This window comes from Paramisgurnus dabryanus, chromosome 1 (assembly GCF_030506205.2).
Source record: "Paramisgurnus dabryanus chromosome 1, PD_genome_1.1, whole genome shotgun sequence".
Classification (NCBI taxonomy): domain Eukaryota; kingdom Metazoa; phylum Chordata; class Actinopteri; order Cypriniformes; family Cobitidae; genus Paramisgurnus; species Paramisgurnus dabryanus.
This window is the reverse complement of record NC_133337.1, coordinates 65,149,942-65,176,682: the sequence shown is the minus strand read 5'-3', so window position 1 is coordinate 65,176,682 and position 26,741 is coordinate 65,149,942. Positions and strand designations below refer to the sequence as shown.

General features: G+C 37.7%; 1 protein-coding gene across 1 annotated transcript in view; it reads left to right on the top strand.

Annotated features, from left to right (window-relative positions):
* The window catches only part of LOC135739425 (dynein axonemal heavy chain 9-like), a 116,289-nt gene extending 92,721 nt beyond the window's left edge, over nt 1-23,568 (top strand). Inside the window, exons 35-41 of the mRNA XM_073815872.1 lie at nt 3,010-3,237; nt 7,084-7,275; nt 11,039-11,230; nt 14,141-14,311; nt 17,954-18,136; nt 19,199-19,588; nt 23,264-23,568. Coding sequence (XP_073671973.1) covers nt 3,010-3,237; nt 7,084-7,275; nt 11,039-11,230; nt 14,141-14,311; nt 17,954-18,136; nt 19,199-19,588; nt 23,264-23,491 — 1,584 coding nt within the window. The 3' untranslated portion in view covers nt 23,492-23,568. The remainder of the gene's footprint in view (nt 1-3,009; nt 3,238-7,083; nt 7,276-11,038; nt 11,231-14,140; nt 14,312-17,953; nt 18,137-19,198; nt 19,589-23,263) is intronic.
* Nucleotides 23,569-26,741: the final 3,173 nt, after the last annotated feature.

Below are 26,741 nucleotides of genomic sequence, written 5' to 3'. Positions count from 1 at the left end.
GGCAACTTTTCGAAAAATGGCTGGCGGGGAATGAGTTAATGTAAAAAAATCTGTTTTTAAATAAAATAACCCAACAAGCTTATTTATGTTGTATCATAATTCATTAATAATAATAATAACATTAGACCATTTTTATAACTTGATAAAAATTATATGAAGAAACAATATGAAATAATATAGCTGCTGTTAAAATCATATAACATTCTTTAAACAGACAAAATTCCTGTACTATGTGTTTATTCGTATAAAACACAAATTGCCTGTTTTTAATCCATTCATATCTCTGATTTCATTCAATGGATTTAATGTTTATTCAATAAATATCACCGGCTAAAAAGTAATTTGTACTTGAGCAGTTTTTAAGAGGGGTACTTTGTACTTTTACTTAAGTACATTTTTAACACCAGTACTTTTACTTGTAATTGAGTTTTTTTTAGCAACTACTTGTACTTGTACTTGAGTACAAATTTTCAGTACTCTTTCCACCTCTGCTTTTCGCTAGATAAGACCCTTACTGGCGGGACACACAAAAGCTTTTTTATGCAACTGAAAATGCCTGGAGGACGCCAAATGCCAGCTGTTTTTTCAGCTGAACGCCAGCTTTCTATAGCAGAGCGCTTTGGTACCTGTGATACTTGATACTTGTCCCGCCCCTCCTCCAGTGTGATTGGACGGGCGTGTGAGAACTGACACTGACGAGCAAAGTTTTTCACCCAAAGTTAAATCTCTTTCAACTCTCGGCACTCAGAGCTGAGCGCGAAAAAACGCTGAGCGCCAGCTTTCAGCACGCTAGCTGCTGGCTTATTTGAAAAGCGGCGAGCTTCCATTGGAAACAATTGAAAACATGCGACGGTCATGGGCGTAAAAGCTTTGGTGTGCACGCCCCTTATGCCTCAGTTGGGATTGCTTGGAGCTCTTTGAAGTAGGGTTGTGAAAATTTTTCACACACTGACAAATAAATAATGCTTGGGACGTCTTTGCTAATACGGGACAGTTGGAAAGCTGCACTGAAACTGCAATTTTAAACTGCACTGGAACTGTAAACTGTTGAGGTCCACTAACGTCCACTATATGGAGAAAATTCCTGAAAAAAATGTCTCTACTGAACATACAAAGACAGACAGGGAGTGAGTAAATGATCTGGTATTTCACTTTCCAAATTTAACTGTCTTTAGCTGCAAAGCCCTCTAAGGGCGTTTTCACATTAGCACTTTTGGTGCACACCCGGGTTCGATTGACATCAGAGTGCGGTACATTTGGATGATGTGAACGCTGTCTTCCGAACTCAGGTGCGCACCCACGAAACGTACTCGAGTCCGCTTAAAAAGGGTGATCCGGAGTCCGGTTCATGTGAACTCCAGATCGGTTTGCTGCTAATGTGAGCGCAATCGTACCAAATCGCGGAAGTGAACCACTGTTAATTACGTATTATATGGAATGTACCACCAAAACAGACGTGTGTGTTTGTGTGCGTGCACTTACCTTGACAACAAAATGCATAGAATGCTTGCTTGACTTTTGTTCTTATTTTTTAAACCTTTGGTTTTGTTTTCAAAGAAATAATACAGAAACGCACTTGCGTCTGACTGCCCCAAACATAGTAAAGTCGTTTCGATGACAACGGTCTGTCTGCCGACATAAACTTTTGCGGAGGCATTCAGAAATCATCTCTCTGCTTGGAGTTCGTCAATCACGCTTGTCGTCTTCTCGTTTACAGCGGTTGCCAAGCAACATGAGAACGCGCCGGCTGCAGCTTGATGATGCAAGCGTACCGCAGTTCGGATGCAAAAATAATATGTGAACCCAGTCCATGGGGGACATGGGGAGGGGGGAGCAATCGAACTCTGGTTCGGACCAGGCAATCGCACCAAATGTGAAACCGTCCTAAGTGCATGCAAGCTTTTTTGTCAAAATCACTAAAGATGCAACTAGTAACATGAAAAAATGAAAGTCAGAATGTAGAAATTAAGAAACATGACAACACATTAGGGAGTGCTGTGATGCATGTGACTGCCACATTCGGGCTGTATTCAAGTACTCAAAAGGGACCCAAGTTTAAATGTGATCCACGTTTGTTTCGTGCACCGTCGTTCATTCAACTCATTTTCTGGTCTTTGCTGAAAATCAACATTGGCGTTTAGCAGACAACACAGCTGTATTTTTGAATGGCCTGAGGCTGGGATTAGGTGGATTTGAAGTGAAGGGTATTTGATAAACATACAGCACAAAACACATCGTATGCATCGCTCACATTATAGGATTTCACTCAGCATAGGTTATACCTAACTATTTCGACTGCATTCTGGGAATTTTGCAAAATCAGCTGTAACAGCAGAATCTGAGGAAAAGTCATATAGAGCATGTTATGCAAACATTGATTTTGGATGTGGTTTGATGCTTCCCACGGTATCTTTTGTTTAGTCTCTGCAAAGGCGGTTAGGGATAAAAATTTCACCTTGAACGTTAACAGGTACTGTACTGTATATACTGTAGCAACCATCAGGCACCTGTAAAGATAGTTGAGAAAAGCACTCCTGTAGCTGTTGTTTCCTCTTAGATAACATGTCACTCTGTGCCCTTGAGAAAGAATGACTTAATTTGTGTTGACAAGCTGGAAGTTAAAATGCTATTGTGCTTTGTGCAGGCTTTAAGTCATTAGAAACCAATTGCAATATTGATATCATTTAGTGGTTTATTTTCCTTCACTTAAATCTTTCTCAGAATCAATACCACTGTCATAGTGATTTTAGAACTGTGACAATTCACTCAGCACAATGTTATAAAACAGCATTAGGGAGATAATTTTGTCTGCTCTTGCAAGTCATTACCTCTCTTACAAACACTACAGAGCTGCCTGCTGCCTATCCATCATGGAACCTCAGGCCTCTATAAGCATCTTGCTTAGTTTCGGAGTCACTTTCATCATGGTTGGACTTTGAAGTCCACCCTTATTTGTTTTATCATCAAAAGCTTCATTTGGCTTGTTTGTTTTTCTTCTGTTTAAACTAGAACATCCACTTAGTAGCAAAATGGCTGGGTACTCTAGAGAAGAAACTGGAACAGCTCGGGGAGGGCAGCCACCAGAACTTCAGGGTCTTCATCAGTGCCGAACCCTCCTCTTCGCCTGAGGGTCACATCATTCCACAGGGCATTCTGGAGAACTCCATCAAAATCACCAATGAACCGCCTATGGGCATGCACGCCAACCTGCACAAAGCCCTGGACAACTTCAATCAGGTATAGTGAGCTGCACACATTCTCACAGCTGACCAGTATTGACACTTTTTCTGTCATAATGGCCTATGAGGATGTAACAAGCACGAGCTGCCATGGACTGCATCCCAATTGGCTCAGTGGCCAAATGTCAGGGCCAAAAACTAGAGGGCTGCTGATTTAAACAGCTAGGAATAAGCAATGAGCTTGGCTCGTGTAGTAAAACACTTTGAAAAAATCTGTATTATGTTTAATGTCTCCTAGCATGCATACTCTATCGAAGGAGTACTTAATTTTACTTTAATTATATAATTTACAGAGGAAAACACAAACAACCCAAAAAACATAAATAAGTGTTCCTTACACATTAAGCCTTACTATAAAAATTAGTCAAGATAAAAGTAATGCAATTCTAACAAAATAATTAAAAAGTTTTTTTGACCATTTTAAGCGAAAATGCATACCTCAGCAGTGCCATAGCTGTTCTTACACACCTTTGACGACATGTGCTGGGACACAGAAGTGTTAAAGGGTCCATGAAGTACCCTGCACTAGGGATGAGCATTTTAATATAAAATTAATATTTGAGCATGTATCTCATTTTTTTTTAAGTTGATTTGTTTATTCTTCTTAATAAATATTTATTTTAAAAATTCTTCTTAAAAAATAGCCTAAGAAAAATGCCATTAAAACCCAAATGAATTCAGGCTTTGGTGTTTAAAGTTGGCCGTTAGTACGAATTCAGTATGGTTCAATCTTGTTACACTGTATATGTAGCCTACCTGCTCCAGTGAAAGCCTGTACATCTAAAATAATGCCGGTGCTACGGAGAAAACGTGGTTATCCGGTAAAAACAACTGACGGTTCTAACAAGAATATCTGAATTGAACATCATTATTTAACATATAACGTAAGGTGACTTGATACCTTTTTACTGACTCTGCGAGTTACGATCTTAACCCTTATGTGTTGTTGGAGCCATTTTTGGCCATTTTTGTTATTTTTTTTTGTCTTAATTGTGCCACAACTTTCTCCGTGTTTCAGGAAATGGAATGATTTTTGCTGACAAATCTTATATTTACACATATTTTAAGATTTTTTTTGTTTAAATTTTTCAAAAACTTAACAATATACCGTGGGCAAATTTACTACCCTTACGTGTTGTTAGCGACCAAAAATGGCCACTAAATTAAACTGCTGTAGAAATGTATCGGATGAATTCCCCCCCTTTTTTTTTTTTTGCATAAATCTGTTAATCAACCTCAGTACTGATAAAAACTTTCATTTTCATGATTTTAACTCTTTAATTGCCAAGCTCATAAGTGATGGCATTGATTTGAGAAAAAAACACAAAATCACTGATTTTCATTATAAAAAGTGATTGTGGACTGGATTTTTTTCACAGTCTTGGGCATGCCAAAGATTAGTAAAAACATTGGCTTTGATGCATTTTTAGTTTTTGTGCAGCATCAGATTGTATTTTTTTCTCCCTCATTTATTGTTTGTGGCCATTTTTGCCCCATTGACTCCCATTATAACAAAATGTTTTGATTGAAGAGCCATGACACCTTATTATCATGCATTTTTGATTCTTTGTGGTTTAACCTTTTGCAAAGAGGTAAAATTTGTCATTTTTACTGTTGATCACCACTAACCCTTTAGTAGGTCTGTGCAAAAAAAAGAGCTTAAATTCTGTCTTGTACATAGAGTTATATGGACTATAACAGGTGTGTGTGCGTGCGTGCGTGTGTGCGTTGTGTGTGTGTGTGTGTGTGTGTGTGTGTGTGTGTGTGTGTGTGTGTGTGTGTGTGTGTGTGTGTGTGTGTGTGTTTTTATGCAAAAAAATTGAAACTGCTACATCTGATACATTTTTACAGCCGTTTAATTTAGTGGCCATTTTTGGCCGCTGACAACACGAAAGGGTAGTGAATTGAAACAACCCACAAGGGTTAATTCAACAGCACTACTACTGTTCGCTGTAAGCCATCTGCAGTTATCTGGTTCATTTTCCACAGAGCATCGCATATAATAAGTTTCGTTATGTTCTTGTCTATTTTGTTTAGCTCTTTATTAACTAAATAAAATTAGGCTACATAACAGGAAGCTAACAAATCTCTCATGGTGCGCTGATGCGGTGGAGAAGCACGTCTCAATAACATGTGAGCCGGTGGACAAAAACAGACAACCTGATGTTAAAACTTGAAATACTTCAATTAGTCTGCGATCTGAATTACCAAAACAATCAGAAATGCATACAAATTATTAAAAACAAACATTTTTATCAATATTTTTACATTTCAATTATTATTAAAGGAGTAGTCCACTTTATAGATGGGGCCCATTGACTTTCCATAGTATTTTTTTTCCTACTATAAAAAGTCAATGGACCCCATTTCTAAAGTGGACTACTCCTTTAAAGATCGACCATTATTTGACCATCCGAGCACAGCCCTACCCTGCATGTCGAAAAACAATACCAAAGGGGTAGGGTATCCTCTGCGTTAAAAATTGGTGTAAATTTGTGACGAGTCGTGAGTGAGAACATGTTGTCCTTGCCCATTTAAATCACATTTATCAGGGTGGGGGTGTGTGTTTTTCATAACCATTGAATCATGAAGTGGTAAATTATTTGGATAGAATGTGAAATAGAAGCTGTAGTTATGCTTTTAAGTATGTCATGTTGTCCATGAGGTCCTGTTAAACCAAATTGTCATTTCAGAATTTCTGTGGATGATTTTGTGTATTGAGAGAATGTCAAGAGCGACGAGTCTTTACTTTGCTTCTGCATTGCTAGCACGAATTAAAATTCTGCATGCTTTATCGACAAACCTTGATCTGTTGCATGATTTCAAGCTCACTTTAGGTCAATTTATAGCTTGGAGTGCTGGTGACTATCTTCCAGATAAGTGCTGTAGCAGCATACTTCAGAACTGTAGATTTCTAAGAGATTTCCATGGCTGAAAGAATCACATTCTAGTCATGTACACACTATGAAAGTAAATCAATATAGTCCAAACAGCTCTCAAACTCTAATAAGTAGAAGTAATCTAAAGAAATGACAGATACTTTTATATTGACCTTATCAGCTGTCTTAGTAAAAGAGCTAATTGAATTTCTTCCTTCCGGTGACCTCAAATTAAGATCTAACTTTAGTGTTTGTTAACTTTGTTTTTGTTTAAATCGTTTCTGTGTGAGTAACAGTAAAACAGAGGTGTTGTAATCTAGTATTCATAAACTGTAATGCAAAACACAAGATTTGTAAAAATATTTACATAAAATTTGCATTAGCTTTTGCGTCGGCCTTGGCTTTGTGTAGTTGTCAGCTGCGGTGGGCTTTGTGGATGTAAGCTGAGCTCAGTCCGTCACTGTCATGTGCTGAATGTTAATGAGCTGTGTCTGGATATGAGCTCCAACACCACCTCCTCTATTAAAGTTTATTAAGTCAGCAGCACAGGGTCCAGCCGAATAACCTATAAGGGCTCCCATTGCTAGTGACATATTCATAAGCACAGGATATTTGTTCAACAGCGTTATTGGATTGCTTGTACAAATATGAGTCCCTTGAGGTCGAAATGCCATTTGGCTCAACACCCCAACCCCCTCCACTCATTTAAGTTGTTTGAAATAATTTGCTAGAAGATGAAAGCCCTGACAAACGGTGACAATTAAAAAAGTATCACAGCTCCTAAATATATTGGATATCTAGTCACCCTTTTGTCTGTCGTAATGCCGCACGTCCACTGGGAAACCTGACAAGCGAATGGCAGCGGGAAATGGCAAAGGTTTCAGTTTCAACGTTTTCTCTTTGTTATAAAGCAAGAAGTTGTTGGCAGAATTTGAATCGTGTTTTGAATGTGTCCTAATTGACAGGATACCCTGGAGATGTGTGCCCGGGAGAACGAATTCAAAAGCATTCTCTTCGCCCTCTGTTATTTCCACGCCGTGGTAGCGGAGAGGAGAAAATTCGGCCCTCAGGGCTGGAACAGAAGTTACCCGTTCAATACAGGAGACCTGACCATCTCAGTCAGCGTGCTGTACAACTATCTGGAAGCCAACAACAAGGTGAGAAGAGGGCTATGAGTCCTGAATATGAACAACAGATTGTGTGTGTGTGCACGCGTGCGTGCGTGCGTGCGTGTGTGTATAGGAGAGAATGGGGCCAGTTGTCCTACTTGGGGTATGTTTATTTGTGATCCTGTCTGTAAAATCCAGGCTGAAGTCTCATAATATAATTGTAGGGTATAGGAACATCAAAGTTTGAGTTCAAACGTTGATTGCAAATTGATTTCAATTTTTGTCATGACCTTACTCAGTTAATAATAAGGATATTATGGGTATATTGGTACAGAAAGTTCTGTATTTTATTTAAATTTTATGTAAAAAAAAGTAATTCACAAAAAATGACACTTAAAGAAGCTTCAAAAGGCTCTAAATAACCCCAACCGAGGAATAAGGGTCTTATGTAGCAAAACAATTGTCATTTTCAACCCAAAAAATATGTACTTTTAAACCACAACTTCTAGTCTTGCACTAGCCGTGTGACATGCCAGCACGACCTTACACAATACTTAATCAAGTCAAAGGTCACACATGAGGTATGCGAAACTATCGCTCCAGTGTTTACAAGTGTGGAGAAAGAGGACTGTTCCGAAGTTGTATGTGATACTTATTAACGTCTTTGTGTCAGTTTATTGTTTAAAGAGCCCCTATTACATTAATTGCTGTAATGCAATGTGTTGACATGGTTTGTGGTTCAAAAAACATTATTTTCCACATGCCGTACATAATTGTTGCTCCTCTAAACATTATCTCTCTGAAACGCATTGATGTACAAAACTCATCGTTCTGAAAAGCGTTGTGTCCTCTAATCTGTTCATTGGTCAGCTAATCTGTATGTTGTGATTGGCCTGAATACCCCTGATGTCTGCCGGATGTGTGACAATCCTTACCCTATTAGTAAATATCGTCTTTATTACCTTATCAATATGATCCGAATCTGTTCCAGAAAATGCAGATGATGAAGCTGAACAATCAACTTTGCCAGCACAGCTTGAGCAGAACGTAACAGATTGGTAAGGCAAGGATAATAAAACATAAAACCATGTCTGCGTTTATGATCGTAGGAAGAGGGCGGAAATATGATAATGAACGTCGTGTCCACGTCAACCGTTCCAGGAAGTGAACTGTTGCCTACAGACCTTGTGTATGTTGTAGTCCAAAAAAATTTGATTTATGTTGGGAACGATCATTTGTGTCATTGGTTACTTTGGGATTTGTACCTTTCCATATCGTTAACATGTACTAATGTCGCGTTACAGCCAACCTGTAACCCGTAAATCACGACTTCAAAACCACGACTTACGACTCTGAACTGGGAGTGCATCGACCTAGTACGAATTCACGGGTGTGAAGTCATGAGATTGACTGCCGTTCCAGTGCACTTTCACGGGTAGAAGGTTGGAAAAACACGGATGACAGGCTTCCTGGAACGCGTACTCCCCGTTCAAAGTCGTAAGTCGTGGTTTTGAAGTCGTGAATCACAGGCTCAAAAACCTGCCTGGAACGCAGCATAACACACACTTGCACACCAAAGGAAATGTAAAGTCATGAATCTGATAATAGGATGTTCTTTAAAATGGTCTGCATGGGTTTGTTTCACATACAGTATGTAACGCGTCACACGGCGGGTGCAAGACGAGAAGTTGTGGTTTAAAAGTACATAATTAATTTTTTTGCCGAAAATGACAATTGTTTCGGTAGTTAAGACCCTTATGCCTCGATTGGGATCATTTAGAGCCCTATAAAGCTCCATTGAAACTGCAATTTTAAACAGTGTGATCATATGGAGAAAAATTCTGAAATGTGTTCCTTAAAAAAAATTTCTGACTGAACAAAAAAAAAGAAAAAAACATCTTGGATAACATGGGGGTAAATTATTGGGATTTTTTAAATGAAAGTTGAATATTCTTATTAACTATTAGTTTGGTCAAATATGTGTTAAAACAAATTATATAAATGTAGTAAAAGAATAATCTGTGCTGACCTGACCTTTATAAAACATACCCTTTGGTTAAACACAGTTAAGTCTGTTGGGTAATGCCTACATTATTAAAATCTTGACCCTAAATGAATACTAGTGTGGTTTGTTTTCTTGTTTAGCCAACAGCTACCTAATATATAATTGTGGTTTTATTTTTTTATATATATAATTATAAAATAACAAAATATTTTAGAGCAGGTGTTTAAATCCAGCATACTGTACAGAACAGAAGCACTGCTATAGAAAACTAACAATATAATTTTTATTGTTACTGACTTCCACATTTATGAAGGTGACCCCTAGTCTCTTCTATGTTTATTTATATTTTAATATGCTTTCTTACTTAACTGAGAAAGAATAAAAGGCTTACTGGCATATGCTGTGTTCAAAGCGAGGGGCCTTAGTCTGAAGGGTTGTGTTAAACTCACCCCCACCTACGCAACAACCTGCTCGCTATTTAGTCTTTATGGCCTTTATTACACACAGCTACAGTAGTAAGTTCGCATTTGCCTTTATTGTAAAAACTTATAAGCTACAAACTCTAGAATTGCATTCCTGAAGAAATATAAGCTCTTTGAAGGCAGCAAAACAATAGTTTTTATGCCATGCTGCATCAGAATTGCTTTGTTGTTGTTGCGTGTCATGTTTCCAATCGGTTTCCAAGAACCAACAGTAATTGTGCAGGTAATGGTTTAATAAATGCATAGAAAGCATGGCTTATCACAACTCTATTTGTAAAACATGAAAGGATTCAGAATGTCAGCGGTTTTCATATTGTATATTATGAAAGTGGTTTGTGATTTATACTCGCCAGATCTATAAAAGAATAAAGATCATTTTGAAAGCTTGGCAGTATAAATCACAATCCTCTTTCATTACTGTATGTGGCAGACGGAAGCTTGGTCATTCTTCTTAACATCTCCTCCTGTATTTCTCAGGAGACTGGCAGTAATTTAAAAGAAATCATGGCCACGATGTTTAAAGAACAGTTTTACACTTTTACTTTCCAAGCCTCATGATGCACATAGTGAGCTCCATTGTTATTTCATAACTGAATTTGGACATGAAAATTAAGCTTGATTATGAAAAGGGCATGAAAAAATACCGAACACAGGCACAGCATGCATGATATACATGGCAGCAATTACAGCAATCAAACCGAAAGACAATCTAAAACATATTGTGGTTCTGTTCTTTCCTACATGTTTAATGCATTTATGGTTTTTCACTAAATGTTACGCTTTTCACCAGAGTGCCCACACCTCATCTCTTTAGGTCACAGTGCTCACATTAACCCCCACTCACCTGGGAACAGTTTCATCTGGCTCCGCTATAGCCGCCCGTCACACGCCCACATTAGCTAATCACATTACTCAGAGCCACAGGGCCCTGAGGAGCTGTGAGGAACAGAGCAAATGCAGTAACTGCTGTTAGGAGAGCCACAGATAATAAGGTATCCTGAGGGGCTGGAACGCATGACGTTTAACCTACAGTCAACTTGCATATCAGTTTTTGTGAAATGGAAGTCTTGCTGGAGAATAAAATTTTGTGCTATACATATACAGTGGGACTCAAGGTCTGGATTTAACATACATTGTCACTTTTCTCAAATATGACCCATTAGGGGTGAAATTGCAAAAAAATAATTTTGTATGTTATTGAGCCTAGTGGCTAAATATCCAGGCTGGTACAGTAACTGCCGGTATAAGGTTGCAGGTTCAGTCGTGTAGTACATATCAGATATATAACAAATTTGTTAATTATCTCATGTTTTTGCTTATTTAGGTCCCCTATGATGATCTGCGTTATCTCTTTGGGGAGATCATGTACGGGGGTCACATCACAGATGACTGGGACCGCAGACTGTGTCGTACCTATTTAGAAGAGTTTATCAAGCCAGAGATGATGGAGGGAGAGCTGTTCCTGGCTCCTGGATTCCCTTTGCCTGGAAACATGGATTACAACGGTTATCATCAGGTACTGATCTCTTTTTTCAAGTATATGCATAAACTTTCTCTGTTTGTGTGTTGTCTGGGAATTGAACACATAACATGATGCTACCAGTCAATACAGGAACACAGACTAATGCAGCTCAATGGCATTTAAGATGATTCAGCTACAATTTGAATACAGTATTCTGTGGCTCCCTTTTATTTTTTGCATGTGTTATATGCCCAGTGCCAGTCAGGCCCAATTTCTTAGCTTCCTAATATTGTCTCCAACAACAGTTTTAAAACCATAAAAGGTCAATAAACACTGCCATTTTCTCAATATATAAATTTAATATTACCTCATTTCTCAGAGATCCCCAAACGATTTGTGCGAACCCATTCAAAGAATCTGCCTAAACCCCACCTTTCGGTAGCCTACTCTGCTCTGATTGGTCAACTGACACAGTCAGTTGTGATTGGTTTTCGCACAGTAAACAATAGCGCTAATGTGACTTACTGACAAGACATTAGAGTTTGAAAACCAACATCCTCATTTATCATTAATCCAAGTAATAAAAACGACGACAGACAACATTTTTACACTCGTAAGCAAGTATGCAAGCTAACCGGGCCACAGCTAAATAGCAAACAGTAGTTTAACTGCAACATGCGTTAGCCGAGTGCTAACACGATTTATTGACAAGACATTACATTAAACTACACTCTTAGAAAGGATGTGTTAATTTTTAAACATGTTTGTGCGTTAAGCTTTTAACACATTATGTGTAATTTTAACACATAATGTGTCATTTTGTGTTGATTTTGAGTTAAAATAACACACAAGTTGTGTTAAAAGTAACACAAAATGTATTGTTTCAAAAAAACACAGAGAAGGGTGGATTCTGGGACAAGACACTTAGTGTGTTGTCTCTCAGAATCAACACTAATTTTTAGTTTTTAACACATTCGTTCTAAGAGTGTAGACATTCAGAACACCCTGGTGAAAATAAAACATAAATCATACTTACAGGTTGTGGTTAGGAGACACATGTTGGTCCAAATAACGTGGGTACTGAACCATCTTTCATGGGCAAACGTTTAGCAAATTCTGCCATGAAAAAGTAACCACTAAATCTTCATCCTTTGGTAGTGAGAGCAGCACAAACTTACCTTTACAACTGAAAACACTGTCTTCTCGAAATGATTTTAACACACCAACTAGTGTGTGTGTGGGCAGGTCAGGTTTTTGTTTCTTGTGTACAAGACTGTAGGCGGAGATTATATGAAGTGTTGCCTTCATACATAGACAGAAAACCGGCGGGAGATTTAAAGGAATATTCCATTTTCTTAATAGAAAAATCCAGATAATTTACTCACCACCATGTCATCCAAAATGTTGATGCCTTTCTTTGTTCAGTCGAGAAGAAATTATGTTTTTTAAGGAAAACATTGCAGGATTTTTCTCATTTTAATGGACTTTAATAGACACCAACATTTAATACTTAACTCAACACTTAACAGTTTTTTTTCAACGGAGTTTCAAAGGGCTATAAACAATCCCAAACGAGGCACAAGGGTCTTATCTAGCAAAACGATTGTCATTTTTGACATTATAAAAATAACAAATATACACTTTTAAAGCACAACTTCTCGTCTAGATCCGGTCCAGCGCGACCTAACGTAAATGCGTAGTGACGTAGGGAGGTCACGTGTTACATATATAAAACGCACATTTGCGGACCATTTTAAACAATAAACTGACACAAATACATTAATTAGTATCAGTTGACATACAACAACGTAGGAACGGTCCTCTTTCAACACACTTGTAAACACTGGGGTGGAGTTTCGCGTTCGTCCTCTGTGACCTCTTGACGTCATGACGTATTGCGTGGGGTCACGCTGACGCATCACGACCGGATCTAGACGAAAAGTTGTGGTTTAAAAGAGCATATTTTTTATTTTTCTTGTCAAAAATGACAATTGTTTTGCTAGATAAGACCCTTATGCCTTGTTAGGGATCGTTTATAGTCCGTTGAAACTGCGTTGAAAAAATTATTAAGTGTTGAGTTAAGTATTAAATGTTGGGCTCTATTAAAGTCCAATAAAATGAGAAAAATCCCGCAATGTTTTCCTCAAAAAACATAATTTCTTCTCGACTGAACAAAGAAAGACATCAATATTTTGGATGACATGGTGGTGAGTAAATTATCTGGATTTTTCTTTTAAGAAAATGGAATATTCCTTTACATTTCTTTTGACTTATTTACACGGTTTTAGAGCAGATCCCCCTCCTTTGGAAGCCAATAACTTTATTTATCGTGGACTTTCTGGTTTAAGTACTTTGCACACCATTCACATTGATTGACAACTACTTGACACACTGCAATACAGGTAATTTTTAATATTGGATCTGTCTGGCGCTTTGAGACACAACTAATAAACGTGAACTTTTTATTAATATTATCTCATCGTTGGAAAGAAAACTTGAGCCTTAAACTGTATGAAAGATTTCATCATTATAACATTAGATATTTTTATTAGCATTTCAGTTTTTGTGTGCATTTGAGAAATTATGTGTTGTTGTTTGTGTGTAAATGTGTTACTCAAAATGAGGATAAATGTCTGTTTCTTTCCCGATTCTTTCCGGCTTCTGATCTGTAGTTCATCTCCAACATTATGGCTTTTCCTAACATTGGGCCACATCCTAAACTAGAGACCCAGTGGATTCAGTGCTCGTCTGCGTTTTAATTCGTCCCAGCTTAGTGATTTTCACCACAGTTTGTTTTATGTGTAGTTCTGTAGTGCTGCTAACCCCCTGTGAGTCTAATGATATTCAGGATAGATGATCGGATCTGAATCATCGCAGTGCTACCGAGGTTTATGAGAAGATATCATATTTGCCTGCTTTATTACGGCTCCAGGACTCATCACTCTCTCTCTGGATCTGTTTCAGTACATAGATGATGCTCTTCCGGCTGAGTCACCGTACTTGTATGGCCTGCATCCCAATGCAGAGATCGGCTTCCTCACGCAGACGTCAGAGAAGCTCTTCCGCACCGTGCTGGAAATGCAGCCCAGGGATGGAGGCTCTGGCGAGGGCACGGGCATCTCACGCGACGAGAAGGTTTTTGAGAATCACACTTATGCCCACATAGACACAGCATAGATATAATAATCACACGTTACTGGTAAAGCACTTCACCTTGACCTTTTTCCAAATCGAGTGGTACATTTTAAAGGAGAGAAAAAATTATGCAGCACTTCAGTTTGCATACTGTCCTAAATATTATTTGAAATTGGTATTTGTGAGTCTAAAAAAGTAGGATGTTAAAATGAATGAATCCTGTTCACTGCTTCCCATGGACATTTCAGATCCATGCACACTAGATGCTAGAAGGAGAGGTTTCACTATACTGAATAAATAAATTGTAATAGTCACACTTCACTTAATTGATTCACTAAATTGATTTTAACATTTTAAAAATATGTAACTTGTCCATTAAAAATAAAATGACAAAGAAGCTAAGGGTTTGTTGCTGCTTGCCAAACAGATGCTATAAACTTGCAAAAGTAGCTGGAGTGGTTGTAAGGGTGTTGCTGTGTGGCTTTTAGGGCACTTGGGTGTTGGACATTCAAATCAAAAGAGATCACACCCAAGCCTCTTTGTAACCTAGAAATGACACAGACTTGGGGCATCTTCATACTTTTAGTTCTGTTTTTATGGTTCTTTTAGTCCTGACCAAAAAAAAGAAACCAATTTATTAACTCTTTCCCCCGTCGTTGACGAGTTTTCTCGTCAATTAATAGAAAACGCTTTCCTGGTAATGGCACGTTTTTACGGCAATCCATATTTCTGCTATTGTTCACCAGGCGGCCCTCTTACCCAACTTATAAAACACTGAAGCATAAACTAAGGGCAAACAGTAAAAACTCTGTGTATGTTTTGATCATCGCTCTGAATCTGATCTCTAACAAAAGTCAAAATTGCATTTATTTTAGCTTTTTGCTCAAATTTATCTTTGAAGAAAAATCTTTGAAGCAGAGGGTCTCTTCTTTCATTTGATATATTGAATGTTTATATATTTAAAGAAGAACATTTTCTGGAAGGCATTAAACTTTTGTAAAAATTATAAAAATGCTGGCATTGACTGCAACTTCAAAAACAAAACGCTGGCAGGAAAAGAGTTAAGTCCTGGTTCGCTAAGCGTTCATACTGGCATTTTATCAGAGAACCTAAGGATTATTAACTTAATTAATTAGTATAAGGTCACCACCCGATTGGACAGCTTTGATGAAAAATTTTATGAGACAGGACTTCGATCATCCATTTACATTTAAAATGAGGTAACAATTACAGCAACACAAGAACAGCAATGCATAAGTGCACTAGACCTAGTCTCATCAAGTCTAACGCAGTATACATAGCCATGGATTAGTTTTTTATTTATTTTATTTGACAGTGTAAAGATAAGGATAGAGAAAAGAGAAAATATTAGCAAGTGAGATGTTGGCGAAAGAGATGGGTTTTTAGCCGATTCTTAAAGATCGGTATTTGAAGGAGAGAAGGGTGGATGCTTGACAAATATTTTGAGAAAGGGAATTCCACAACCTAGGAGCTACAACACTAAAAGCCCTTGCTCCCATAGTCACTAGATTGATCTTTGGGGTGATTAACAGACCTGCACTAGAAGAGCGTAAGGCACGAATTGGGACATGCTGCGTTTACACCAACCGCGGTAGAGGCCGCAAGCGCGAGTGATGTCAATGTTAAGTCAATGTAAAGACGCGTTGACTCACATCTGGAGGTCCCGCGGTGCGGATGAGGCATTTAGGGTGGCGCGGAAGACGCGTTTCTGTCTAGTTCGCGCAAATTGCGTTTGGCGCGGTACGTGCGAATGATGCTTTTTGCGTTTGACCTGAATTTGCGGCTGACGCCCAAGTTGAAAAATTTTAACTTATTTCTAAGTTCTTATTTCTATAGAGACAGGAATAAAATGGACCTCGCTTGGAAGAGTGTCATTGGGCAACCTGGTAAGTTGTAAATACACATTTCACATTTGAGAAATGTGACGTATATCGACCCGTGCCGTTTATTTTCCCCGTATATTAAGGTGACGTAAGACAAACTGGTAACTCTCTTGATAAATGCACAATCAGCCATCCTGCAAACAGACAACCGCATAGCACTTGCCCCTCCTACAAGAAGCTGATTTTGCCTCTGACGCACGTCAAATGCTTTCCTTCCGCACGTCTACTTCTCTCTTGACGCGCAAATGCATTCAAATTGTTCAAGCGGCAAACTAGGCGCAGTAGACGCGATTTTGACGCCTGAAACGCGGTTGGTGTAGACGCAGCATAAGTTGGATAAGTATGTAGGGCTAAGGCTATGGAGAGCTTTGTAAGTAAGAATTAGTACCTTAAGGTTTATACAGCGAGAACTGGGAGGCAGTGAAGATGATGTAGGATAGGAGTAATTTCTTCGTACTTTCTAGTGTGCGTAATCAGACGAGCAGAAGAGTTTTGAACGCATTGTAATCTCTTGATATTTTTAGCAGAAAGGCCATAAAGTAGTGAGTTACAATAATCTATTATTGTGCATGCATCTTTATATGGATGCATTATAAACAGCTCAGAGCTAATGAAAATATCACTAAACATTTTAAAAAACGTAAGCATTTTTGGATTTTTTTCCAGCATATGCTTGATGGACCAAATGTTAATGACGCTCTTTACTCTTTCATGTTCGCTCTCTACTCATTTTGTTTTTGCATACACCACTTATCCCGCTGTAAAATCAGGGTCTTGTTATATCACATCCTGTTTTTGGTTCTTTGCGTTGTTTCTCGCCCAACTGCGTTCACATATCAGTCGAACCGCAGCAGAGATCATTTACTGTAGAGGCGGATCGAGACTCATCTTTTCACAGTCTCGGTTAGCTTGTTTAGTGAATGAAATGAATTTCACCAACCAAGCAATCGCACCAGAGTTCATTTTAATCGAACCAAACATGTAAAGTATGAACATGGCCTTAAACATTGTTGTTATTATTATTAGTAGTGGTAGTATGATTATGATTACTAGGTTTGCCTGCTTTGTTGATACAGTCGCTAATGAGGCATATATTTATCTATGCTTGGGGTTATTGGTCTTCAGTAATGATAATAATGGGAAGCTGCTTGCTAAGACAAAGATCACCAGTTAATAAATGGGCTTTTTGCATGAAACATATTCTCAAAATCTGGAGTGGCCCTCTGGACTGAAAATGGGCACCCTGGTGTATAGTTTGAGCCAATCCCAGAGTTAAAAGTTCAGAAATCAAAGGTAATTTATCCTCATTAAACCCACACATAATGAACTCACAGGTTGAAAGTGTTCTCTGTATTATGTTAAGAGGGTCACCATAATCACAGTGTCATGTCCCGAGAAAGACACTGTGGAAGCTCCTCATGTCTGAAGAGGTTAAAGTGAGCTAATTTCCCAGCAGTTGTGCCTCTGACATTTAAACGATTAGATATGGGAGCCGTATAAAGCTGCTCCAATGCACTATGACAGCTGACCTTTTTTACTTAGGAGATTGGGATTTGTAAGCAATGACCACTTTGCATTAAGCCGTTCATGTAACTGACACAGACAAATAGATCTACTGAGAGCGAGGCTCATGATTAAATAGCCCACATAAAGCAGATCTTTCACTGCCAAGTTTACAATCTCCACCGCGGTCGTTTTCAGGATGTTAGATTTGTGAAGTGTGTATTTGTGTGTCCAGGTGAAAGCAGTGCTCGATGACATTCTTGACAAGCTCCCGGAAGAGTTCAGCATGACGGAGCTGATGGGAAAGGTGGAGGAAAGGACGCCGTACATCGTTGTGGCGTTTCAGGAGTGTGAGCGCATGAACATCTTGACGCAGGAGATCAAGCGCTCTTTAAAAGAGCTCAGTCTGGGCTTGAAGGTTCGAACTCTCTCACTCACACACACATTCAGTCTCAAAATGAAGGGTGAAAATTTGTACCTAAAGATTGTATATATGTGCATACTGGTACCAACTATATACATATAAGTACCTAAATAGTTAGAGTATTGGGAGCTTTTAAAAGGGTACCGTCCCAGTTACAGCTTTTGTACATTTTTCTGAAAGTGTTATTGTGTTAGGGAGCGTGTACACCAAAGCGTTTATGCCTGCGCCCGGCGTATGTTTTCAATTGTTTCCAATGGAAGTGCCATGATTTTTTTTTAAGAAAACTGGTGTTGTCTGTGCTGAGTGCCCAGAGGTGAAAAATGTTATACTTTAGGTGAAACGCTCAGCTCATCAATGTCGCTTTTCACTCTGCCGTCCAATCACAGTGGAGGAGGGGCGGGTCAAATTTTACAACAACCAACCGGCACATCGTTCAACGACTGATAAACAAAGCAGAAGTATCATAGCAACCAAAGCGCTCAACTGAACGCTTGCAAGACGTTTTAGTCGCGTTTAAACGCTTTGGTGTACATGCCCCCTTAATACAATTATTCTGTATCTGCGTCACACAAAATCTGTGTTCACATGAATCTCATCGCAGATTTTTATGCCAGATTATTAAAATTTGATATGAAGATAGTTATTGCTTTTTTTGCATGTGTTGTACTGTGACAGCGCTTTGTAACGGGAGAAATAAAATCACTAGCATGCAGGCGAGTGACTGGGCTTCTCTTTTAAAGCCCATTATGTAGTGCATTATATCCTCGAGTGATGTTAAACTTCATAAAGAAATGGCAATCATTATCTAATGAAGGATGTTGGCCTTAGGTGAAGCTGTTTTGATTTAGCGGAGATTCAACAGGGAGTGAGTGAAGTGATATTTCAATACAGGCTTCACACAGTATTGCATAAGTAAATTAGGACTGTGTGACACATTTATTCACAGTCTATAAAGTAGGAACATTAAGGGGGATGTACTTGCATATTAGCAAATCCAAGGTTGGTTCTATTTAACACCTCATCCTCACCACTGACAAATTTATTGTTATCTCCCAGGGTGAGCTCACGATGACCAATGATATGGAGAATTTACAAAACGCCATATATCTGGACCAAGTGCCTGAGTCCTGGACCAAGCGCGCCTATCCGTCCATGTCGGGTCTGGCTATCTGGTTTACAGATCTTCTCAGTCGCATCAAAGAGCTGGAGACCTGGACCTCAGACTTCTCCCTGCCCTCTTCTGTATGGCTGGCTGGCTTCTTTAACCCACAATCTTTCCTCACAGCCATCATGCAGGCCACGGCCCGCCGCAACGAGTGGCCGCTGGACAAAATGTGTCTACAGTGCGACGTCACTAAAAACAATCGTGAGGACTTCAGCGCTCCGCCTAGAGAGGGGGCCTATATCCACGGGCTGTTCATGGAGGGAGCAAGATGGGATACAAAGGTAAGAATTTTTTTGTAAAGTTAGCCAAACTCAGTTAGGTAGGTACCCTCAGACTGGATGACTGACAGTCTTTTGTGTGTGTGCTTGAAAAATGTCTGAAAAATAAATCAATCAAAATTATTCAAGACTAAAATGCTTGTTTGAATTGTCCCAACTTGAAACAGCATAAGATATCAGTGCCGTAGTTTTGTCTCACGATGCACATCGGAGGCAATCACAGCCGTAATGAGAGAGAGCTACATCACACGACTCTGAAGACTAGAAAACAACAACGGAGTCATTTAAAAAGCCTCTTTGTTAGGGAACTACTTTCTTTCGCCACGGATTTGAAGGCGATTTTGAACGGAATAGTCGTTTCTTAATATTATAGTTTCTTGGTCACAAAGTGTAGTTTTAAAATTAGTTCAGTCGAGAAAATATAAAAGTTATAATATTCAAATCTGCAGTCGATTAGTAAAGCGCCTATTTGAACGTTTTTTTTTAGAAAGATTTGGGCCCAGAGACCCAGACGCACCAACGGACGTCAGTGTTCACTTATGCTGCTGACCACAGCCTGATCTGGGCTACATCTCTGAAAGGGATTCCCTGGCTCTAATGTAGGCCTATCTGTGTTTGATGGTCAAAAATGAGATCAAACCAGCAGTACAGTATTTGGTGTCATGAAACTAAGTTAGTGTTTTGGCGCGAGGTAAAAGTTAACAGTGTTGGGTTTACGTAAAGTAACGTGCATTACGTAATGATATTACTTTTCTGAAGTAATGTGTTCATATTTGAGTTTCTTTTTAGTTTAATTCATTTGATAAAAAATTTTACTGAATTAAACTGAGCGTATTCATATTATGCACTCTATGCGTATACGCCTGTGTGGGAATAGTTTAAGTCAGAACCCAGAGATCTGGCAGGCCAGAGTTCAACATTTTTGTGATTTAAAATATCCAATTTCTGCATGCAGAACTTTTCAATCATAAAAAACACCTGCAAGGCCTGAAAGGGATCAAGCCTCAGCCAAGAAAAAGTATAGCAAAAGTAACTAAAAAGTAACGTAAGCATTACTTTCATGAAAAGTAATTTTCAATTAGTTATTTTTGTGGGAGTAACCTTATAATTGTAATGCATTACTTTTAAAAGTAACTTTCCCCAACACTGAAAGTTAATAAAATTATATTTATATACTATTGATTTCCATTTCATCTTAACACGTTTTTTTCTTTATTACTGGACTTTGTTCTTGTCAGTAATACATAAAACAGAATAATTTAGTTTTCATTTTTTATATATTCTAACCAGTTTATTGTAACTCAGAGAGATGGTTTTGTTTATAAATATCAGTGGTGATATCTCACAACGTGTTTTAATATTCACAAAAATAAATGATCAAGTGTCCAAATGTAAGTATCCTTACATGCAGTTCCAAACAGTGTTTTTGCATCATTTTAATGGCGGGAGAAACGCATAAACAAATCGTCCAGAGAAAATTATTGCTTTCATTGCTTTATTCTAAGTGTATTTTATTCGTCCACACCATGTGACATTATTGTGGTAACGTTACATCCCCGAAAGTTTATATCCAAGAGCTCTGATCTTCGACGGGTTTAGGAATAATCCCTTCCGATGGGATTCACAGACTGATTTACGAGCTAGGGATCTTATTGACACACAAAGTGTTGTACAACAGTGTGTTTGAGCCCGTTATTAGTCAAAGATAACTCAAGTAAACACAGCATGCAGTTTTTAAATTAGGTTTTTATTATTAATGGAAATTACAAAATTCAAAAATTACAAATTAAAACAAAATCCAAAACTACATGGCCCTGTGTTTAAAGGTGTTTGCCCCCATGTTAAAACATAACTGAATACCTTAACTATATACAGTACTGTACAAAAGCCTTAGGGCACCACCATCAGCTTTGTTGTTTTAAAAAAGTTTTAATGTCCATCCATATTTATTTTTCACTCTTTTTATTAAAATACAAACAAGAAAATACAGGAAATATGTTTTCAAATTTAAAAACAAAACAATCTCCAGATTTAAATGTCTTCTTCAAACATCAGTCTGTATTTAGTGTGACCTCTCTTGGCACGAAACAGATCTTGAGCTTTTTTGAGGAGACTGAGGTCCTGAAGTTATTTGATTAGAATTAGAAATTAGGATTTAATTTCATTTAGGTTTAAGAGATCCTGCCGTTGTCTACTTTTGCTCAAGTGGAAGAGGAAGATAAATACACCTTACATAAAGATCCATACAGAACATCTGTTTACACCAGTAAGCCTAATAAATGTAAATGAATGCAGCATTCTGGGATTGTTTCTAAAAGCCTGTTTTAATTACACTCTAGCCACAGGAAGATTTTAATCACCGTGGTCCGCTGTTTTTATCCCATACATGTTTTAGATGGACTTTTGGCCTTTGAGAAAAGCTATTCCCCCGCTTATCCAAGTGTGGAAGCACATATAAGCAGAATTACTGTACCTTGATACCAGTCATGAACGGTTTACTACACCAGAGAGATTTATGATAACTCCCTCATTTATATGAACGAGACTTTCAACGTATTGAGAAAACATCAAAGACAAAGCTGACCTATATACATAACAATTATCCATGTTATCTTACATATGATGAGGGTATGCAGCTTAGCATTTCTAAAATCAAAGACTTTTTAGCTTATAGTTCAATATGCTTAAAGTGTTGATGAGAAGACCCATCATTATCAGGTTTGGATGTTTAGGGTTGCTTACTATACCTGCTCAGGCCAACAGATTTGCCCCAGTATACAAGCAAACTGAGCTAATGATTCATCTAGGAAACCCACTATACTGTAGTTTTATGTTTAAAGAAGTACCCAGACAGTTTAAGTGATTTGGAGATGTGTATTTTTAACATCTTTATAATGACTCTGTATAGTAAAGTTTTGCTACGAGGCAATTAAAGCGGCAATCTAAACAATATCCTCTATGGATTTTTGCATTGTCGACATCATTTGAATTTGTCCTTTTAATAGTTTACAAAGTTTAACTTTTGTCGTTTGTGCAACAGAAGAGGATTAATTACAGGAGCTTTCCATTTAAAGTGATTTCAACTAAAACTGCATTAATTTCCTTTGTTTATGGAGGCTATGACATTACTGTATAAAGAAAATTGCTCAACTACAGTAGTTTCGTGAAAAATGCTGGATACTTTCAAGAGACTTAACTCTGTAGTCACCAATTAAATGAAACTGGGTTTATACACATGTAACTGAAAAACATCATAATTTTAGTTAAAGGGATAGTTCACCCAAAAATGAAATTCTGTCATCACTTACTCACTCTCATGTTGTTACAAACCTGTATAAATGTCTTTGTTCTGATATGAACACGAAATAGATATTTTGAGGAATGTATTTACCAAACCGATCATGAACCCCATTCACTTTCATATAAGAAAAAATAATACAATAGAAGTAAATGGGGCTCATGAATGGTTTATGAAAAAATGAAAAATATTAATTTAAAATATTAAAATAATATTAATAAAAAATGTACTGGTTTATACAGTAACAACATAAGAGTAAATACATTTTATTTATTTTTTGGGTGAACTATCACTTTAATAAGTCAATAGTATTATAGAAAATACATATATGTGAGCAATATATTAATGGATGTTAAATGTATGTTTGTTGTTTCTAATAGACTGGAATAATGGTGGATGCCCGTCTAAAAGAGCTTACACCCACAATGCCTGTGATATTCATCAAAGCCATCCCTGTAGACAAACAAGAAACACGAAATGTGTACCAGTGTCCCGTCTACAAGACCAGACAGCGTGGACCCACTTATGTGGGAACGTTTAACCTGAAGACAAAAGAAAATCCCTCCAAATGGACCTTAGCTGGAGTAGCACTTCTCCTTCAAATCTAAACAGTATGTTATTGAGATTAAATATGCACAAATCATAATGCATTCAAGTAGAAATCCAAATAGTTTTACAAACAATATGTGCCATGAAGTTCAATAAAAAGCACTTTACAAATAAAATTGTTTCATATATCTTTAAATTACTTAGCAATAAATGCTGGGCTGTTTTCATCCAAAAAAGTGAAAAGCCCCTCAGCTGTGTTGAATTTAACCTTGAAAATGTAAATATTTGACACAAGAACCCTGTATTTTGGGTTGAAAACCAGCATGGGTTAAATTACAACCCAGCGGGCTGGGCTCACCCCTTTTTGACCCAATGCTGGGTTGAAAAGAACCAAAGTTATTGGATAAGGGATGTACAAATCTCCTGTTTTTGTGTCACATTCAACTGTCTGATCTTAAAGCTGTTGTGTCTGTAGTGCAAAACCTCAGCACAGTGTTTCTGTGAAATCACAGCAGCACCTACGAGCCTCCTGGGTCACTTATATCTGTTATTGTGAAATCTTAACAACACGCACAGAGACTGAGCTATGAAACACCGAGCCACGGGAAAGCCGAATATGTGGGGAAAAGCAATAAATCTATCCAGAATCCAATTACAAAGCACTGGGAAGTGTTGTTTTGTGTGATACACAGCTTTTCCCATGTTCTTTATATGAATTTCTCTTGTGTAATGTACTAGTATAGATATTATATAATGCTTAGGTTAAAGAAATAGCAGATATACTGTGCAATACTAGTCAAGAGTAACTTTGAACAGTAACATTCAATCTTTATTATTTTCTACATGTTAGAATAATAGTCATCAAAACTGAAATAACACACATGGGAATATGAAAATTATGTAGTGACCAAGTTATGAAATCAAGCTTTTCTATTTAAGTTTCTTCACAATAGCCACTCTTTGCACAGATCACAGCTGTGTGCATTCTGGTCATCTTCGCAATCAACTTTATGAGGTGCATCTTGGGATGTTTTTCATGTTAGCTGTATACTGGCTAACTGCTTTCCATTGCTACCCTTAATGTAAAAATCTGTTATGCAATACACACTTACCTTGCACATTACATATTATATAGCATAAACTTCCAAAATACTCGTTTTCATTTATATGTAAGAACTATACAGTATAGCATATTATGTCTTTAAACAGCAATCATTTCTACATCATTCATGTATATAAAATATATACCCGAGAGAAAAAACATTGTTCAACCTCCTTGTAATGTTTGCTTGTATAGTTTTAGTATAGATTGAAAAGATGCTTGTGACGTTCAAGGCATAACTTTTTTGAAAACTTAGGAAAATCTGCAACCAGATTAGCGTTCTTGTGTGAAGAGATACTGGCAGCTGTCTATAATTAAATGAATGACAGATCAGTGAAGCAGTGAATCGGGATATAACTCATTATACAGTGTCAGCGCTGCTGTCATCTCAATGTTAAAGAGTTCAATACAACACGTCAGTTTACATTATCTTAAGTTTCCACTAGAGGGTTTTTGCTGATGTTTGATCTCATGGTTTTCCCGTTTCATGAGCAAAAACCTTTATCAATTATGTATCACTGAATCTTTCTTTGTACAGCATGTGTGCAGTAACATTGCATGTCTACGATTACACCAAACCCGTTTTAAACGCCTGGAGACGCAAGGTGCGCCACACTGACTTTTTTGGTCATTTTAAAGAAGAGCAGTGCGATGCGGCTTTTTATATTTCTAGGCAACCACTGAGGTAGCTGCCCTGTCAAGCAAATATTGAAGCATGAGCGCTCTTTTGCGGTTAACTGTCATATTAGCAGAAACTTTACAAAGAGGATGCTTGCTCTGACTTTGATCGAGGATGAGAGGTGCACAAACAGTGTTTCTAACAACTGTAAACTACTGACACCACAATGAAAGGTCCACCTCTCCCCTAATCCTTTTGGACATTGGAAAATGCGTATTACGTCGGGTGCTTTCCCACTCATAGCGCTCCTGTAAAAACGTGAGACGTTTGGTGCTGATAAACACTGAAAATCATTTTAGAAATGTGCATTCCACTGCCTTAAACACATTCTGTGTGATCCGCCCCTAAAATTGTAGAAACCATCAAAGGTAACCGTATAGACACATTGTATATAAAAAAGCTGGGTTGTCTGATGCTGACTAAACTTCTGATGCATATGGCATACTTTTCTGGAAACACTTCAGCAACTTCAAAAGTCGTCCTCTGAGTGGTTGAATTATATGATTTCTGGGAGCTGTGTACGAAAAGCAATGTTCACAACATAATGTTTTTCAGAGACGTCTAAGAGGTTACTAATGTCACATTCAGTGCATTAGGCATTATTTTATCCGAAAGATTAATGCCAAGGAAAGCCCCTTATGAGCGGCACATATAAGTGTATCTTAGTAGATTATTTTAAATAAAAAGAGATGTAGGAGTGTTATCCAAACATTATTGGCAAGGAAAGCCTTTTATACTTGTAAGCAGACACGTATTGAGGTGTTTCTGGAAGGTTTTAGTACACACTGCGTCATCTTCAAATAATAATTGTGACTTACTTGCGTCAAGTGACCAGAAAATGCGAATAAACTGTTTCCATTGCATTTAGCGAAATACACCTTTTTCGAAATGCCTAAAAAACCACCTCATGCGTTTAATTTTTTTTATTATAATTTTTTTTTTATTGTCATGTTTCCATTGGTCGTATTTTCAATTCGCAAGTCAATTTGCGCAACTGACCTATGGCTAAGCCACGCCCCTCCACTCACTCGGACAAACAATCAACATTCATTGAGCCGCTGTCACAGTAGGAGGCATTTCACAGGAGGCAATTGATGATTTTTGGAGACAGAAATCATCATTACCCTAAGGGCCTAAACTATGTTTTGAAGGGTTATATTAATAATTTTATTGTTGAGAAGTTCGATAAAAAGCTTCAGCATACGTTTCCAGGACAAGCCGTTTTACCATCTTACCAAGAGTAAGTTACCTCTCCGTTAGTATGGTGCTATAGTATTTACATGAATCATCCAGCACAACATTGCTATTACAAAATAACATTTATTATCTCGGTCAATTACAGATACGTTTATGAACAGTGTTGGGAACGTTACTTTAAAAAAGTAATTAGTTATAGTTACTAATTACTTCTCAAAAATAGTAACTGAGTTAGTAACTGCGTTACATTATTATAAAAGTAATTAATTACCAGGAAAAGTAATTACTGCGTTACTTAAAAAAATCTAATATTTCAAATAACTTGAATACC